The sequence below is a fragment of the Mobula birostris genome, chromosome 9 (assembly GCF_030028105.1).
Source record: "Mobula birostris isolate sMobBir1 chromosome 9, sMobBir1.hap1, whole genome shotgun sequence".
Lineage (NCBI taxonomy): Eukaryota > Metazoa > Chordata > Chondrichthyes > Myliobatiformes > Myliobatidae > Mobula > Mobula birostris.
Genome location: NC_092378.1, coordinates 117349623 through 117369858, shown reverse-complemented (window position 1 = coordinate 117369858; position 20236 = coordinate 117349623). Strand labels below are relative to the sequence as shown.

Below are 20236 nucleotides of genomic sequence, written 5' to 3'. Positions count from 1 at the left end.
TGCTGTATTGTTTCTGAACTCACGGAAACTTATTTCTCCAACAGGACTGTGTAAATCTTCTGGTGATGTAATAGTTTAACAGGCTGTGATATGCAAAGAGGCAGGTATGGGTAAAGTAGGAAGATTGAACCCTCTTTCCTCCACACAGATTTTTATTTTAAGATTCCAACACTGGGGCACGATAAGAGGTATAGTACACTTTTCTTGATCTATCAGAATCAAAATAACCATATGTTTCTACACTGCATTAGTATGGTTAATGAGGCCTGGGCACTGAGATCTCTTAATGCAGTATAGCACAGAAGGCAAAAATGTGCTTATGCATCATTGTGTTCTGTCATTTTTGTGTGAATAAAAGATATGTGAAATACAAATTGCAAGGTGACATTTAATCGTACCAAATAAATAGAATAAGTTTTTGCTAAAACAGGGAATAACACTTTGTTAAGTTTATTTTTCATCCAGAACCACATCATGAGATAAACTTTTTTTAAAATAACTTTTCTGTTCATTAATACTTCCCTCATGTAATGCTGTAACTCTATCTCCTATATATTAAGTTTATGCAGTGTCCAGGTTAACACCTGTTCCCTGTCCCTTATACGGAAATGAGTTGGATTGTAGAATTCCCAAGAAATAGGCTATTAACTGCACCATACACTGGGGATTGGGATTAACCAATGAGTGTTCAACGAAGGATCCCCTGCTTAATGAATTTTGCCTCGTCAGGAGATTATGTGCGGTATAAAAGGCAAATTCCAAACAGGACTGCACAACAGCTTCTGTCTCTGTGTGTGGTAAGTAATTTAGTAACAACATTTCTCGTACTAAGTTAATTCATTCCTGTCGTTTTGAAAAGATCTTAGTTAAATGTGAGGTGAGATGAGTTCAGTTGGATTTTTGTAAGGAGTTTGTAAAAAAAACATTGAGTAAATAGAAACATAGAAACATAGAAAATAGGTGCAGGAGTAGGCCATTCGGCCCTTCGAGCCTGCACCGCCATTTATTATGATCACGGCTGATCATCCAACTCAGAACCCTGCCCAGAATACATGCAAAGGAAAACATTGTAGGGCAATGTAGAGAAACAGGGTATAATAGATAACTCTTCCAAAGAGCCTGATGTAGTGAAAGAGTTCCTGAGTCAATTGCCTGAATATATTGAGGGTTATGAAAACATGTCTTCTGTTAAGAACATCTGACGTTAATTTGGATTTTACAATATTATTTCAGCATAATGTCTTTATATCATTATTTTCTTCTATTGATTAGCTATGATTGTTTAGTCACTTTTTGCATTAATATCTACAAAGTATACTTGATTTTAAGTGAAATGTTTAGTGGAAAAATTGGAAGTATTTGTAACAATGCAAAAGCTGCTATATTTGTAAAATTAAGCAGAGGAAATTATCTCCAGACAGTTGACAGGACAGAGAAAAAAGCAGAAGATAAAATAAAAGTGAAAGCTGGAAAGACTAGTATATGCTTGAAAAAAAGTTTTTCTCTGCTCTGTTACTAAGATGGTCTTTTCCCACTGCAACTCACTGTAACCTTGAACATTAAGACCCTAACTTTTTAACTAAAGTTAAAACCTTCAAGGTTCAAAGAAAATTTATTATCGAAGTACATATATGTCACCATATACCACCCTTCGATTCGCTTTCTTACGGGCATTCACAGTAAATAAAAGGAAACCACACTAGAATCAATGAAAAACCGCACACATGAAGATGATAAACAACTAATGTGCAAACTGTGTAAGTTTAAAAAAAAGCAATAAGTATCAAGAACATGAGATGAAGAGTCCATGAAAGTGAGACCACAGGTTGTGGGAACTGTTCAGTGTTGGGGTGAGTGGAGTTGGATGAAGTTATTCCTATTGGTTCAAGAGCCAATTGGTGAGGAATAATAACTGAACCTGATGGTGTGGGAGCTTAGGCTGCTGTACCACCTCCTGATGGCAGCGGTGAAAAGGAAGCAAGGCCTGGGTGTTGGGGGTCCCTGATGATGGATGCTGCTTTCCTGTGACAGCGAACCTTGTAGATGTGCTCAATGGTGAGGAAGGCTTTAATTATGATGGACTGGGCTGTATTCACTACGTTTTATAGGCTCTTCCATCCAAGGATATTGGTGTTCACATACCAGGGCATGACGCAACCAGCCGGCATGCTCTCCACTATGCATCTATTAAAGTTTGTCGAAGTTTTAGGTGACATGCTGAATATTTATAGAACTTCTAAGAAAGTAGATGAGTTGCTGTGCTTTCTTCATAATGGCACTTGCATGCTGAATCCAGGACAAATCTTCTGAAGTGATAACACCAAGGAAGTTGAAGTCGCTGACTCTCTCCACCTCTGATCCTCTGATGAGGACTGGCTCATGGACCTCCAGTTTCCTCCTTCGGTAGTCAACAATCACTCTTGTTTTATTTTGCATTGAGTGAGAGGTTATTATCATGGCACCATTCAGCCACATTTTCAGTCTCCTTCCTATATGCTGATTCATCACCATCTTTGATTTTTCCAAAAACAGTGGGGTTGTCAGCAAATGTAAATATGGCATTGAAGCTCTGCTTAGCCTCTCAGTAATAAGCATAAAGCAAGTAGAACAGGGGCTAACACACAGGCTTGTGGTGCAGCTGTGCAAATGGTGATTGTGGAGGAGATGTTGTAGCCAGACCAAACTGACTGGGGTCTGCAAGTGAGGAAATTAAGAATCCAGTTGCACAAGGATGTCTTAAGGGCTAGGTCCTGGGGCTTACTGTTTAGCTATTGAATACTGAGCAGTTGTCAATGAAGAGCATCCTGATGTATGCACCTTGCTTCATCTGCTGTGGTAATCTTCAACACGTCATTAATTATTCCCACGTCCTCCTTGCTAGCCTCCTATCTGCCTTCGTAAACACATATCTATCCAGCAATCTGCCAGGTCAATCTTAACTCGATCCACATCTTATTCACCTTTTACACTGACTCTCACTCTGATGGTACTTCAGGATTAAAATCAATCCTTGTTTTCAAATCATTCCAAGGATGTGCTCACTCCCCAACCCCCTCCATCTGTCCAATATCAAGAAGTCTTTTAGGTATCAACATTCCTGCAGTTCTGGCCTCCTATTTCTCCCAATTGCACTAGCTCCACTACTTAGGCTGTACTGTTAGGGAAATGAATTTGCTAAGGAAATTCGGTTAAAGTTGATCACAGATATATTGGACACAGACTTCAAAGTGGCTGAAGAATACCGTTATTCATGAATAAGGGGAGAATGGCTCACTAACAGTGCAGTCACCAAATCTTCCAAAATGCAATACTGTAGTCATAGCCTTTTTTATACATACACATAGAAAGGTGATTACATCAACCAAAGTTTTAAAAAAATCAATCCTGTATAACTTGTCGCATTTCACAAACCGTTAGAGATAGCCTGTACTGTCTTCCCTCAATACATAGAGATAGGTTGTTATTCCTCCATGAAACTAAGATAGATTATTGCCAGCATGGTGAGAACCCAAGGCCGAATGGTGAATCTTTGTTTATGATATTATAGAAGGTTCATTAAATGGTAGGTCAAATATGATGGCAGAATATAGTATTAATGGGAAGACTCTTGGCAGTGTGGAGGATCAGAGGGATTTTGGGGTCTGAGTCCATAGGACACTCAAAGCTGCTGCACAGGTTAACTCTGTGGTTAAGAAAGCATACGGTGTATTGGCCTTCATCAATCGTGGGATTGAGTTTAGGAGCCGAGAGGTAATGTTGCAGCTATATAGGACCCTGGTCAGACCCTACTTAGACTACTATGCTCAGCTCATTATAGAAAGGATGTGGAAAGCATAGAAAGGGTGCAGAGGAGAGTTATAAGAATGTTGCCTGGATTTGGGAGCATGCCTTATGAGAATAGGTTGAGTGAACGCAGGCTTTTTTCCTTGGAGTGACTTAGAATGAGAGGTGACCTGATAGAGGTGTATAAGATGATGAGAGGCATTGATCATGTGGATAGTCAGAGGCTTTTTCCCAGGGCTGAAATGACTAGCACAAGACTGCACAGTTTTAAGGTGCTTGGAAGTATGTACAGAGAAGATGTCAGGGGTAAGTTGTTTTTACACAGAGAGTGGTGAGTGCATGGAATGGACTGCCGGTGATGGTTATGGAAATGGATACGATAGGGTCTTTTAAGAGACTCCTGGACAGGCATATGGAGCTCAGGGCTTTGGGTAACCCTAGGTAATTTCCAAGGTAAGAACATGTTTGGCATAGCTACGTTTCTAAATCCTTAAATCCAGTAAGTTCATTAAAGTACAAAGGTGTAATTTGTTTTACATGTTAGTAACTGATATGTGAAGGAAAACCAGGACACCCCTAAATGGTCAGAAACTTGACAGCCCAAAGGGTCCTCCCTACAGTTCATGACCTTCACTGTCTCCATCTTGTGTACACAGCAATGTTCTGCACTAAGGCTAACACTAGGTAGATGATTTGATAATAAACGGAAGGTTCAGGGCATTAGCAACTCAGATATTTTAACTCTTTATTCACAATGTTCTTGCACATGTACTTTTAGCTGATGTAGTCCCAAAGTCTGGTCTTATGAAACTAGTGGACATAAGTATTGATTTTAGTCACTAACACTAATCACACTCAGTCTTATAGTTCTCTGATTTTACACACCTCTTCCAGGTTTGGCAGCTTTGAACCTTTCCCCCTTTGTGACATTTTCCCAGCCTCCTGAATTTAATAAAACCAGCAGCAAATGCCTTGGGCAGTTGTGTCACAGGAATTGCAGTGGGATGTCAGGCTGCTGAATTCTAAAATGCTTTAAGTTTCTGACTTTTTTTCCTTGTCTGAATTTTTCTTCTCTTGTATTGTGACCTCAGAGGGAGTTCTCTGTTCTTCTCAAGTTAGGACTCAGCAGCGAATTTGAATTCAAAATGGCAGGCAAAGGAGATTGTGGAGATAATGTTGATCCCATGCCTTTCCTGGCTCCTACTGAAAAGCAGAAATTAGAATTCATGAAGAAGCCCTATGACATTAAGAAGTCCTGCTGGGTACAGGATGAAAAGGATGGTTTTATTGAAGGAGAGATCCAGTCTGAGAAAGATGACCAAGTAACTGTGAAAACCATCAAGAATACGGTAAGTGGAAATTACAATGTGATTTGTACTTAAGGAAACAAACAACTATCTCTCATAATGTTTTACAACATTAAGGCATCTTTCACTTTATGTTTTCTTCATCTACAGTTGTAAATGGATGTAGTTCATAATATCCAAGTTTGATCATCAGTGGCCACTGTAAATGCCATGCATTATCTTTCTAAATAATTTAGCTTATTGGAGCCAATGTAGAAATCAGAGTAAATATTTAGGAGAATTTCCATCCTAATTTAAACATGCTCCTTAACCTTCATTCAGCTGGCCATATACAGGGATACAAACAATACACAAAATTAGTGGACTACTCAACCCTGAAGACTGATGAATGAAAGGCAACTGTGTGAGGGTAATTTAATATATAAAGGTATTTTAAGCATGAAGAGAGAGCACTTTTCAAGTTGAGGCGCTGAGGTACCAATTAATAAAGTATTCCGGACAGATACTAGAAGTCATTCCTTTTTAAGCTGTATTTAATGGGAGGAATGGCTTCTTGGAAGTGTGATGGGAACAAAATCACAGGAATTATCAGATGATAGATGGGTCCTTTGGTGGGAGAAGGGTTAAAATAAACGAGGATTCCCTCTGGAAGGGCGAAACAAATTAGTTCTGATCTTATCATTTGGGATCATTACAATGAGTATCAGGTGCCACGTGTATCTGCATACACTAGAACCATTCCAAAAAATAACTTGCAGCCAAAGAGAAGCCTGCTGAGATATTTCATTATTCCTGGAATTAGCTTAAGTCAATCTATATCACTGTTTCTGCATAATCTTATCTAATCCATATTACGAAGCAAAGTGAGGTTAAGGTAACAAAAGTCAGGAATAAATTGGAGACAATAAATAAAACTGAATTTAAGAACTTTTCTCAGTTACTTGAACCTAGGGTAATGTACATTATTAATGCCCTAAAACATGTTGTAACTGATCTCAACAATTCATGGCCAGTTTAGTTCTTTGAAATAGTTAGAACTAAAAGGTGTATAAACACATTTTATGCAGGAGACGTTTTGTGTGGGTTAATTATTTTTATGAGGAAGTTTGACTTAGTTACATCTTTGATTTGTGAATAAAATTAGGTGATATGTTTAATTCTAATCCTTTTCTGAAAGTTCAAGGTTTTAAGTAAATTTATTTCCAAACTATATACTACTCTGAGATTCATGTTCTGACAGGCATTTACAGAGCAAAGAAATACAATAGAATCAGTGAAAAACTACACACAAAGGCTGACAAGCCATAATATTAGACACCACTAGAATAGTCTGAAAGTTCCTAGAAATCGACAAATGAGCATGCTTGGCTATGCAAACATGAGGAATTCTGCAGATGCTGGAAATTCAAGCAACACACATCAAAGTTGCTGGTGAACGCAGCAGGCCAGGCAGCATCTCTAGGAAGAGGTACAGTTGACGTTTCGGGCCGAGACCCTTTGTCAGGACTAACTGAAAGAAGAGCTAGTAAGAGATTTGAAAGTGGGAGGGGGAGGGGAGATCCACAATGATAGGAGAAGACAGGAGGGGCAGGGATGGAGCCAAGAGCTGGACAGTTGATTGGCAAAAGGGATATGAGAGGATCATATATTATACACACATTCTTTCTCTCTCTCCTTTTTCTCCCTCTGTCCCTCTCACTATACTCCTTGCCCATCCTCTGGGTTTTTACCTCCCCCCCCCACTCTTCTTTCTCCCTGGGCCTCCTGTGCCATGATCCTCTCAAATCCCTTTTGCCAATCACCTGTCCAGCTCTTGGCTCCATCCCTCCCCCTCCTGTCTTCTCCTATCATTTTGGATCTCCCCCTCCCCCTCCCACTTTCAAATCCCTTACTATCTCTTCCTTCAGTTAGTCCTGACGAAGGGTCTCGGCCTGAAACGTCGACTGCACCTCTTCCTAGAGATGCTGCCTGGCCTGCTGCGTTCACCAACAACTTTGATGTGTGATGCTTGGCTATGCCTGTGTCTCAGGTTTTACCAGCTTGAGCTGAGGAAAAGAAAATACTGAGAACATAAGTTGCAGAGTCCTTGAAATTGAGTCCATAGGTTGTGTTCATTGTTGAGCTGAGTGAAGTTATCCACACAGGTTTGGGAGCCTGCTGGTTGAAGGGTAATACAGTAACTGTTCCTGAACCCAGTGATGTTGGACCAGAAGGAAGGCCAATGTTCAAAGTTAGTTTCAAACAATGAAAGTGTTTTTTTAAAAATATTAAGTGAATAAAACTGTGGCCAGAAATATAGTAAAATGTGTTGAGCAATTAACATTTCAAAAATGTCCCTGGAAGCTAAATGCTCAAGCAACTTTCTGCATTCAGGGCGTCAGAGTTTGGAGTTTGCTTCTGATGCTGTCTGTAAGGAGTTTGTATGTGCACCTCACTGGACTGGAAGGATCTGTTCCAAGCTTTATCTCTACATAAAAAATAAAATTAAATTAAATGAAGTTATTCTTGTGACCATCAAAATTTATATGTTCATACTAATCCAAAAGAATGAAAGTTGCAGATACTGTAAAATAAAAACAAAAATTGAAGGAGACATTCAATTAATCAGGTGGAGTCTGTGGAGAAGGAGATAACGTTACAGGTTGATGGCCTTTCACTAAAAACAGTTCTGTGTTCATGTGCAGTTCACCTTTACTGTCACAAAGTGAGGTACAACGGTTAAGTAATTTCTTTCATTTGATTATACTCTTCTAAAGTAATATCATAAAGTAATAAGTTTAATGTGCATTTAAAATCTTTATTTTTTTCATTTGCATTTCAGACTTTGACTCTGAAGAAAGACTTTGTTCAGCAAATGAATCCACCTAAGTTTCATCAAGCTACAGACATGGCCAACTTGACCTTTTTAAACGAGGCCAGCGTTCTTGTGAATCTGCGCGATCGCTATGTCAACATGCGAATCTATGTAAGTCTCAGAGTAATCTTCATCGGTACCTCTTTATCTGTATATCTTCATAAGAGTAATCTGTGAAGGGACATTAGTCTCAACATGCAGTAAGCGAAAAGATAATTGTGAATGAAAAGGCAGATTGACAAACAAGCATATGGATAGATTAATGGATCCGGGCCCAAACAATAAATAGTTTAGATTTTTTTTTGACAATGCTGGTCCCAATTTAGTTGTAATTTTGGTTGCAAATTGTAATCACATCACAGTTTATTATACACCTAAGAAGTTGAGTAGATGGTTGGAACAATTAATACTTCTGCAACGTTATGTTAACATGTCTACAGACCAATTGAGTCACGTATGTATATACAATGAGCCAAGCACAGGAAGCTTTCCTGAACATCAGGAGAACCTACCTGTCATCACCACCGGAGACACGTCGAAGGCCCTTACAATCATTTGCAGGTACATTAAGAACTGAATTGGAGGCCATGTCATTTTATCCAGCTGTGCTGAAGAAATGCACTGAAAATATTATGAATTCTTGGATATCCTAATTTTTCTCTCAAAATATGGGAGCCTCAGTTTTGGTGCGACTGGCCCTCTGGCATGAGTAGTAGAAAGAGGAGAGGGACTAAGGGCCATTTCTTCTCGTCAGCAGGTTGGAAGAGAAAAGACATAAGGATTCTGGCTAGGAGGGACTAATCTCAAAGAATATTTCATGAGCAAGAAACACCCACCTGTTACAGTAGCAAGATTACAGTTTCAAAAGACATAGTCTCAATCAGTGGAGATCTGTCACATGCTCAACTTAGAGCACCAGAGACTCCAGCAAGCCTAGACCATTAATTGTGATGAATGCTACAATGGCCTGGAACTTTTACCCTTCAAAGTTCAAAGTAAATGTATTACTGAGGTATGTATATGTGACCATATACTACCTTGAGATTCATTTTTTTTGCAGGCTACCTTACAGTTTACTTCGAATTTCCAACCCACCATTGTATTCAGTATTGTATAGACATTCTCTATCCAAGAAGAATGTAATTTATTTTCTGCTTAAACAAAGTGTCAAAGGCAGACAAATAGACTTGTCTATTTTCAGCTCTATCCATGTTGCCTTATAAGAACATAAGAACACTGATCTTAAATGACATGAAGGATTAATCCTGATAGACTTGCTGCCTTGCATCTCCAACAACCTAATCTCTGACGCTGTTTGAGTGGAGTTTCCATATTCCTGTGACCAAGAGGTTTCCCCTCCTGCATTCCTGGATATGCTGCTTATTGGGTTAGTTGGTTACTGTACATCACTCCTTACACAGGTGGCTGATGGGAGAATCAATGGGATATTAATGGACATTAGTGACAGAAAAGATTACAAGGAAGTTAGATGGGGAATGAGATTGGTCTGAGAGCTGGTACAGGCTTGATGGACTTGATATCCTCCCAGATGATAATAAGTTATAGAAGTTCCATTAGAGGCTGGAGGCAATGCTGAAGCCAAGATTACTGAGGGCTGAAGAAAGACAAAAGTAATCAAGCTTGAAAGTGATGGCACTTGGCTAGAATTTAAGAAATGATGCCTTTAAGCTTATTGCAAATCTTTAGTTCCTAACCATGATACCAAGCCTGTAAAAGAGTATTTGGTAGTGACATGAAAACTTATCATTGTCTTTGCTCTGGAACGAATGTTCCAGATCTAAGGAGAAGATTAATTCCAGCTGAACATACGTCAGTGTTGGGTGAAAGGAAAAGAAGAAGCACAGAGTTGTCAGTCATGTTTCAGTGGATAGTATCCAATTTGTGAATGAGAAGATTGTGGATTTAGTTCTTGATCCAGAGATACAGTATGAGTACAGATCTTTGACTAGTTTGTGGAGTAGTATGGTGGGAGCACATTGTTGTAGGAGATGATGAGTTTCTGATGTGATTACTTCAAAGAAAACCAAAAATGTTCCTAGTCATTATTATCCATCAGTTGCTATTCTGGTGCCCAAGTATGGGCTGAAATATAAAAAATAAATTTCTAAGGTCTTTCCTTGACAACGAAGAGTTTCTAGGTCATCAAATGTTCTATACAAGTTGAAGTTTCTGTTCTGACAATATAGTAAGCACATGTCTTCAGGTCAGTTGTGCATCTTTTCTAAACAGATTGTTAAACACCAATAAAAATAAAGATGCATAATTGTTTCATTAAATGGTAACATATTCTCATCTCGTTATGGGTTGTGTTTTGTCTTTGTAGACATATTCTGGGTTGTTCTGTGTAACAGTGAACCCCTACAAGTGGCTGCCCATTTATGGCGCCAAAGTGGCTGGTATGTACAAGGGCAAGAAGCGCAATGAGATGCCTCCTCATCTTTTCTCAATCTCAGACAACGCCTATCACGACATGCTCATGGGTAAGAAACTTGAGAGATGAAACACAGCATTACCAAGATTCTGTTTTAAATATTCATGCATTTTGCCTTAACCCTGAATCATCTCGAATTAATATTTTTGTGTGCCTAATTTAATAAACCGTTTAATATTTTTTATGGAAAGGACTGGCAAACTTTTGACAGAAGCTCTATTGATGGCAGGAATTGGAGGAAGTACAGATCTTATGCAGGATGTACAGCAAACCATCCATTTACTCAGCAAACGAAGCTTGTTTAAATAACAGAGGACAGCAAACAGGCCTTCTAGTCCACTTTGAAAGATCCTTTGCCAGATGAATGAAACAAACCTTCCTTTAAAACTATCAGAGCTTTTTTGATAAAAACTAGTTCATTTTCTAGCTAACTGTGTTAATTTGAGAAGAATCATCTGCACATGTTCTGGATCAAATCAGTCTAGCTACTTCCAACAGTGTAATGTCTAGGTTTGGTTTACAGCCATATCATTTCACTTCTGGCTGGCAATGGAGGTATCATATTTTATTCTGCATGCATATTAGAATAAATAGGAAATAGGTTTAGTTCCAAATGGAAACAGAGCATTCTGGGTAATACATATTGATGACTTCAGGTTGTGGTCTGGGAGCAGTTATACCATACTATTCTCACAATTACTCTTTCTTAACTTAAATCTCTCTGCTGATGCTGCTCTTTATATCTCCTGATCAGTGTCTAAGTCTTTCACAGTTTCTCTACTTTCTCTTCCCTTTTTCCAGCACATCTCTCCCTTTTACCTCATCTCACAAAGGTTTTAGGAACCCAACACTTGGTTAATTTCCACTAAATATTCTACCCTCCCTGGTTGCAAAGCAGGGATAAGACCACTTTAAATATGCACAACTATTCACATGCATTCACCAGTTACACAGAGGTTTATTGAAAAATAAGTTGTATCATCTCAACAATTATTTCTGAAGGCATAAATAATAAAAACACCAGGAACTCAACTCACCTACTATAACTTTTATTCAACATTTTGGCTCTTCAAGTAAGTGTTTGTAAGCTATTCTGTGGAGCTTCATTTGTAAAACAGTGAGTAAGGAAGGTAACTAGATTGTTGCTATGCAGTCAGCAGAACTACTTCCAGAATTCTTCAGACGATTTGGGAAAATTGTTTTACTACTTGAGGCAAACGAACTTGTAAACTGTGGATGGAAATAGAGAAAGGAATATCAACACCCTTGAACCTGTAGAGACTAGCAAATTTTGACCTGTGGAAGAACCTGCAATCATTTTACAGCCTACACTTCATGAGTTGTTTGAGAATGGCACTCAAGTGATGCCAATATAATAAGCAGGCAAACACGTCATTACCGATTTAATACTGTACTCTTTATCAATTAACTAATATAATTGACTGAGACCGATATGGTGCAATTACTAACTGGTTTACTTGCCTTTTGTTATTGCAGAGCGTGAAAACCAGTCAATGCTCATCACGTAAGTACCTATTCACATAAATCTGTTCTGGCTTTTAAAACAATATTGTCCACTACAAATATAACCCAACAAAGCTCCTAAAAATAGTATGCAAAAATATAGGCAGGAATAAGATTGCATGAATCCAGGAACAATATAGGGAGGGAGATATTTTTCATTGTTTATGGCATGTGGGAGACAATGGCAAGACACTGTTTGTTGATTTGCCCTTGGAAGCAATGTAGTTCTTCTGGTAAAATTCAATGGGCCTGCAATTCTAATGCATGCACGGAGATGTGAAGTCAGCAGATCATAGTTCCTCAGAAATAATGAGAAGAAATCATGGTCACTTAGAGGAGTATGGTCTCTAAATATGGCTGTAATAAAGGGGCTTATCTAATCCTATTTGTTTTTAACTGATTTGCCCTTGGAAAGCGTCAACATTTCATGGTGGCGCAAACACAATAAAAAACATACATACTTTTTAAACCCTTTTAGAAGCTGATGAACTCCTTGAATTAATTACATTCATCCTCTCAGTTCTCCAGAAAGAAGGGATCACACACTCAAAAAAAAATAGTCTGAGAAGATCAACTTGCTTTGCATGTCTTGAGCATAAACTTATTAGTATCTTGACAATTGACTTGGCAGTTGAAAATCACAGAGAAAACTGCAAATGTTGGAAAGATGAAATAGAAGCACAAAATGCTGAAAACAGTCAGCAGGGAAGCTGAGTTAGCAATTGACGGTGAAACTCAAGTCACAAAATGGGCAACGGGTGCAGTTGTGTCAAATGCAAAGGCCTGTTGTTAAACTGACTAGAGATGTTATCCTCGGCAATTAATAACCCATAGTCGGATATCACGTCAGTTTGAACCTTTAACAATTGTGCTGACTATCAGTGGGTTTGCTTCCTGGAGTAGCACTTCCACTGGTGTGTTCTAGTTAGCTATTGCCAAGGTAGTCTGACAAGTCTGACTCAGTGTTTCCTATTTTTCATGTCTCCTTTGTTCTTTCCATTTGTACTCTCTTCACAACAGTCTCTTGCACAGTACTTAATGCGTACCTCGTATAAGCAGGCAGAGTTGTGTTACTATTCCAGCACTGTATACACATCTGGATGAGTGTACATTTTGATGAAGAATGTTGGGAAACATAATGTGGGTGCCACAGTCGTGTAGTGATTAGCACAACGCTGTTACAGCTCGGGGTGCTCCAGAGTTCAATTCCGGTGTCTGTATGTCCTCCCTGTGGGCTCTGTGGGTTTTCCTCAGGTGCTGCCGTTTCCTTCCACAGCCCAGAGATGTACCACCTAGGTGAATTGGTCATTGTAAATTGTCCTGTGATAAGTTTAGGGTGAATTGGGTTTCTCAGGAGTTGCCAGGGCAGTGTAGACTGAAGGACCAGAAAGGCCCCTTCCATGATGTATCATTAGATAAATAAATAATGAATCATTAGGAAAGATAGATGTAGTTTGTTCAAATTGTCATCAGACATTGGTATTTGCTACACTGCAGCTGGCAGACTTGTCAGCTAGAGCCACAGTGCCACCAGTGGCAGTAAGACTGAACAGCAGATATTTGGAAAATGAAATGACCGGATGTTGTTATTCTGCAGCATTGTGACCAAATGTTACAAAATCACAGCAGATTCATCCATTTCTGTGCCACAGCCATGTCAGAACATGCATCTTAGAATGTCTGCCATCAGTTTACCTCAATAATCCAGGGCATTTGATAACAACCAAACTAATTCCCAAATGTGGTATAGGTATATATCAAATGTAGTGAAGATGTCGCCCCATTTTGTCATTATCAATTGTTGCAGAATGCTATAGATGGAAATTGAAAGAGGAAATGCCTGTTATATTTGTGAGTTTAACATTAAACAGATCACAGAGCTTTACAAACTTCAACATTGCAAGGGAACAATGTGAAAGTGAAAAGTGTATTTTCAATTTAAACTGAAAAATCAATAACCTAAAATGATTTTTTTTTCATACTCAGCGGAGAATCTGGTGCTGGAAAGACTGAAAATACCAAGAAGGTTATTCAGTATTTTGCCAATGTAGGGGGCACTAAGTCGATTGGTTCTGAAATGAAGGTAAGATTGGAACTTGAGCAAGAAGTGTGAAATGATACCCTTTGTTGGGAAAGGGACAATATTGATGAATTGCTTTGATTTTAAAGGAGATGCAGGAAAAGGGGCCACTGGACTACAAGTTCATAATCTTTGAATGAGCTGGGACAAGTTGTTATATTCACTTCCGTATATACTTTCAGGACTTTTGGCAGGATGCAGAGGAGAGTAGCATCAGGGGTAAGGCAGACTGCAGAAGCTGGATTGTTCTCAGAGCTGTCGCAGATAAAAGGAGATTTGTTAAAATTATTCAAAATCAGCAAAGGGCTTTGATGACCAAATAAGATGTACCTAATGGCAGAAAGGGCAGTAGCAGAAGATATCGATTTAGGCAGAAACATAAAAGAATTAGAGGTGACATAAGGAAACAAATACTGCATTTCCTGAAAAAGTTGTTCTGATCTGAAATCCAAAAGTTAAAATACTGGTTGCTGCAGGTTAAATAGTAACTCCCAGGGATATACGAAATGGGTAGCAGAGTGGACTAGTTGAACAGCTTCTTCAAAGAGAAATGGGGAGGGGGGAATTGAACTTTATCAGGGTCATAATATACTTTCATTATGTGCCAGACAGAAGCAGAAGAGTACCCTTTCACTTTTAGAGTTGTATTTCTTATAGGATACAATGACTACTGCTCTAATATCTACAAGAAATTTATGATCTTCAGAATATAGTTCATCACAGTGAGATGTATCCATTTAGGACTCATATTTTGTTATGTTATTATTTAAATTTTGTATTCTCAATACGTAGTTCCCCAGTAGATGGTCAAATGCGCCTGAGAATGCAATTGTATTAATCGTTATTATTTACTTACTCTTAACTTGAGTAACCTCCCACATGATGGAATAATGTTCAGATTTTCTTAAATTGTACTAAAAAGGGTAATAAAACAATAGCATCTGTGTTCTTTATCCTAAGTTTTAATTTATTCAGATTCAGATTTATTTATCATGTGTACCGAAACACAGTGAAATGTGTCGTTTGCATGAACAGCCAACACACCCAAGGATGTGCCAGGGGCAGCCCTCAAGTATGACCCACACATTCTGGTGCCAATTTAACATGTCCACAATGTTCAGCAGAATAACATAAGCAACAGCAACAATAATAACAAAATAAAACAAGACATCATGATACAACAAAGCAAGCCCCTTCTCACACCTCCTCCCACCAGAATACACTGTATGGTAATTTACTTCAGTTACATTTAATATTTTTTGAAAATCCAACTGAGATATTGACCAGGCTTTGTTAATCTTCTGATACTTAAAACAACCAAACTAATTACGGACCTTTGCAAGTTTTATTGATACTCATTTGGGAAAAAAACAGCAAAAATTACTCAATATGAAGGTGAATGCATCATAAATCAAATCTAAATTTGGTAATAAATATATTACTTTTAATGATACAAAAGCAATAGTGTATTGTGTGGATTACCAACCCAGCAATTGCAGAAGTCTGGTTTTAAAAAAAAATCTGGAGAATACAAGTTTAAAACCATCACAGTGATGATAGAACCTAATATCATTTTTAAAATTCTAAATTAAATTATGTCGACAGAAATGAATATAAGACTATCAGATTGCCACAAGAAAAGGAAGTGTGTTGAAAGGCCTTGGCCATAACTACTCCATGAAGAACCTCTGCAAACCATACAATTCTGTCAAACCACATTCAGGAAGGACCACCATGTCACACCTTGTAAGAGGATGAAAATCATAGACCAAGCCAAAACTGTAATGTTATATAACTGGTATCGTACAGAGAGGTTTTAAAATTCAAACATTGCAAAATAAATTTGGAACTATTAATCACTATTACCAAAATAGATTTTAACATATTTTTAATTCTGTTGCTCTTGGATTGAGTTTGCTGTTAATGTTTTATTCAAAAATGCTTTATGCAGAAAAATGTGTTGAACTATTGCCAGACATTTCAGTTTGTTTTTCCTATTTATTTATAAAGGGCTCCCTGGAAGATCAAATCATCCAGGCCAACCCTGTGCTGGAAGCATTTGGCAATGCCAAAACCATCAGGAACAACAACTCCTCGCGCTTTGTAAGTCTTCGCTTGCTCCTTCCCTTCGCTAATTTCCAATTGCATTGCTTCTCACCAATATTGCTGGTAAATTAGGCTGGATAAGCTGCCCCTTAAAGTAGTCTTTGAACTTTATAAACCTCTTTGAAAGACTAAATGAAGTGAACCTGTCCTGTTGGCAGGAGGGTTGATGAGCAGGGGACACAGATTTAAGATTAAAGGCAGCAAAGCCAAAGGAGAGCTAAGAACCTGAACATAAACAACAGAAAATCTGCAGATACTGGAAATCCAAGAAACACACACAAAATGCTGGAGGAACTCAGCAGGCCAGGCAGCATCAAGGAAAAGAGTGCAGTTGATGTTTCTGGCCGAAACCCTGAGTGCCTCCAGCATTTTGTATGTGTTGCTAAGAATCTGAAAGCTGAATTTCACTGATTGAAAGGGTAAGTGGTGCTGATGCAATAATAACTGTCAAAAGGTAATAGAGTAAAAACTTAAAAGACAGTAAATGCAGGTTCTGTGGAAAGAGTAGGAGATTGGGACAAGAACTGCACAAGGAAAGATGAGCTGCTTGGCTTCATCTGGGCTGTAGGAATTAGTGATTCCTTGCCTTTTTTTAAATGATGGGATGGATCACAGGTTAATCTCTGGTGCCAAATAGGAATCTGATATTGCAGGATAAAGTGGAAATATTCATCTACCTCTAAGCAAAGATCTTTGACTTGATAAAGAAACAGATGATGCTGTAGGTCAGACAGGAGCTGTGGAGATTGACAGATAAAATGCATGATCATCAGAACAAAGGAAAATTAGAGTTTTAAATTACAGAAATCTATAAGAGGGGAAATTGTGTCACTTTTTGCATTTGTGTGCCTGGTGTTTGAGCTTGCGTGTGTTTATATGCACATGAACAGGCAGGCAAGCAAGCATGTGCTATGCACACATACATTTATGACTGAAGTTAACAGTAAGTTGTAATTAAATGCAATCTGATTTCATTTTCTCATTCTCTCAAGGGAAAATTCATTCGGATTCACTTTGGTCCATCTGGCAAACTTTCTGGGGCTGATATTGAGAGTTGTAAGCATCCATATTTATTTTGTTATTTAGTTAATAAATTAAAACTTTGGCTGGTGATAATATATTCATGGGTTATCATATGAGGAACGTTTGATGGCTCTGGGTCTGTACTTGCCGGAATTAAGAAGGATTTGGGGGGGGCATGGGAATCTCATTGACACCTTTCCAATGTTGAAAGGCCTAGACAGAGTAGATGTGGTAAGGATGTTTCCCATGGTGGGAGAGTCTAGGACAAGAGGGCACAGCCTCAGGATAGAAGGGCGCCCTTTCAAAACAGAGATGCGGAGAAATTTCTTTAGCCAAAGGGTGGTGAATTTGTTGCCACATACATCTGTGGAGGCCAAGTTATTGGGTGTATTTAAGGCAGAGATTGATAGGGTCTTGATTGGACATGGCATCAAAGGTTACGGGGAGAAGGCTGGGAACTGGGGTTGAAGGAGGAGATAGGAAAAAGGATCAGCCATGATTGAATGGCGGAACAGACTTGATGAGCCAGATGGCCTAATTCTGCTCCTATGCCTTATGGTCTTATGATTTATATCCACCAGTTGAAATATTGAGAAGTTTAATTCACATACGTGCAACATATTCTTTTCATTCAGATTTGCTTGAAAAATCCCGTGTGATCTCGCAACAAGCAGCTGAGAGAGGCTATCACATCTTCTATCAGATCCTCTCTGGAAAGATACCAGCCTTACTGGGTGAGCATTTGATGAATTACCAGCATAATTTATTACCAAGTCACAACTCAGGACAGGAATAAACCATTCAGTCCATTTAGAGTCCCTGTGTAGCTGTCAAATCTGAAACATGGTGCTCAGACACTACTAAGCTCCTCAGAAGCCAGGCCTTCCAGGTTTATTGTTGTTTCACATCTCTAATTTATTGTAAAATTTATTTATTGGTCAGGAGTCATAATTAAAGATACAGTTTATCACTATTTAACAGGGACCATCTTTTACTTGTCTGCATTCAAGTGGGCTAAAGCTTCCTTGGTGTCAATAGGTATGCACTAAGCTAACTGAATATATTCACATTTCTTTGATTCAATTCATTGGATTCACTTGCAGTTCACCTTCATTGAGTCTTTAAAGCAAAGAAATCCTCAGAATGGCTTACATGTATATAAAGATCCACAATAAAATATTGGAATAAAAATTGGATGGGCAAGGAAAAGTATTGAACTGTGGCAGTACAGCTGCTGCCATTACATTATCCCATGAACAGTGGACTGCATCACACTAGACTCACCTACACCTGGTTACCATTCCCACCCAGACTTATCTCTTAGCCATGTAGCTCTTAACTGCTCTATAGCAGTATCACTGCAGCCTTTCTCTAAGGTCGAGTAGGTCATGAATGGCAATTAGGTATGAGGCAGCACAAACTGTGGCCTTGTGCATAGAAAGCCCAGGTGGCTTTAGAATAGGCCCTTTTCCCCACAATGTATGTACAAACTAATCCTCTATGCCTGCACACAATCTAAATCCCTTCAATCCCGACCTGTTCATGTGCCTGTTTAAATGTGTCGTAAATGTTGACTCCACCACTTATATCTGCCTCCACCACTTCCCCTAGCAATGCATTTCAGGTACCTACCACTCTCTGTGTAAATAAAAAAAAACTTGCCTCGAAAATTTCTTCTTGGAGCGACGGAGGATGAGAGGTGACCTGATAGAGGTGTATAAGATGATGAGAGGCATTGATCGTGTGGATAGTCAAAGGCTTTTTCCCAGGGCTGAAATGGCTGCCACAAGAGGGAACAGGTTTAAGGTGCTTGGGAGCAGGTACAGAGGAGATGTCAGGGGTAAATCTTTTACGCAGAGAGTGGTGAGTGCGTGGAATAGGCTGCCAGCAATGGTGGTGGAGACGGATACGATAGGGTCTTTTAAGAGACTTTTGGATAGGTACATGGAGCTTAGAAAAATAGAGGGCTATGGGTAACCCGAGTAGTTTCTAAGGTAGGGGCATGTTCGGCACAACTTGGTGGGCCAAAGGGCCTGTATTGTGCTGTAGGTTTTCTATGTTTCTATTTCCTTAAAACTTTCCTCTTCTCACCTACATGTCCTCCGGTATTTGGATAAATATTTCTGATATCTCTGTTTCCAAATGCCTCTGGGGAAAAATATCTTAAAACCACCAGAAAGACAATAACTTAAAATGAATTAAGCCATATTCATTTAAATAAAAGCCTTACTTCAATCTACTGGTTGTTAGTGAGGATATATGTGAAAATACTATTCATCTTGTAAGTTAATAATACAAAAGAGCTACCCAGCCCAATGCACTTACGAGCGTCCCTGTTAATTCTAAAATTGTCACATGGAAATGTAAGGTGTCCACTACTTGTGTACCCAGCAACAAGTGCATACTTTGCCCTTAAATTAGCAAGGAATGTAGATAAACATTAGATGGTTTTGAACAGTGAAATTCTGAAAATCTTCTTTTCAACACTACAATAATTTTGTAAGTTACCCTTCATACTTTATTCCTTCACTGCCATGTGAAGTCAAAGTGATTTCTCTTCTTTATTTTAGTTATTTATAGGAATCATAAACTTAACATCCAGCTAGACCCATACCGTGTTAATTCTCTATCTGTTCTCTGTAATGTTATTCTTGCAAAATCATTTTCCAAATGTCTTTTCATGAGTTGAAATCCTTCATTGGTGTTAATGTACTCAGTTGTGCAGAAAGCACACTTCTACCTTGGCTCCGACAACTACTTTATCTCATTTCCTTTTGGAGGCACACCAGCAGAAACCCAGGAAAGAAATACATCTGGGAATGAAAATACAATGATTATTTGAAAGTAATCCACACCTCAATAAGCCTAATTTACATGATTCATATGCCATGAAAAAATTCTTGAAAAGCTCCTTGAGCAGAATTATACATGCATTGAACTGCTCCCAGGAAAGTCCACAGATTTGCTGTATATCCTGGATATGCTGAGTGGCAGATCGGGGATGTCAGTCACTCTGCTATGTTGGGCTCCATCTGGAGTCCAACTGCGGAATCCAGTCATACTGTTTTGTCCACTATATCCCAATGTAACACTGAAGTCTCATTTCT

At 38.7% G+C, this 20236-nt stretch overlaps 1 protein-coding gene across 1 annotated transcript in view; it reads left to right on the top strand.

Annotated features, from left to right (window-relative positions):
- The first annotated feature begins 4943 nt into the window (after window positions 1–4943).
- Window positions 4944–20236, top strand: part of LOC140203448 (myosin-16-like) — a 61407-nt gene continuing 46114 nt past the window's right edge. The window contains exons 1-8 of the mRNA XM_072269510.1: window positions 4944–5132; window positions 7912–8055; window positions 10289–10445; window positions 11894–11921; window positions 13907–14003; window positions 16011–16103; window positions 17099–17162; window positions 17765–17863. Of these exons, the coding sequence (XP_072125611.1) occupies window positions 4968–5132; window positions 7912–8055; window positions 10289–10445; window positions 11894–11921; window positions 13907–14003; window positions 16011–16103; window positions 17099–17162; window positions 17765–17863 (847 nt within the window). The 5' untranslated portion in view covers window positions 4944–4967. The remainder of the gene's footprint in view (window positions 5133–7911; window positions 8056–10288; window positions 10446–11893; window positions 11922–13906; window positions 14004–16010; window positions 16104–17098; window positions 17163–17764; window positions 17864–20236) is intronic.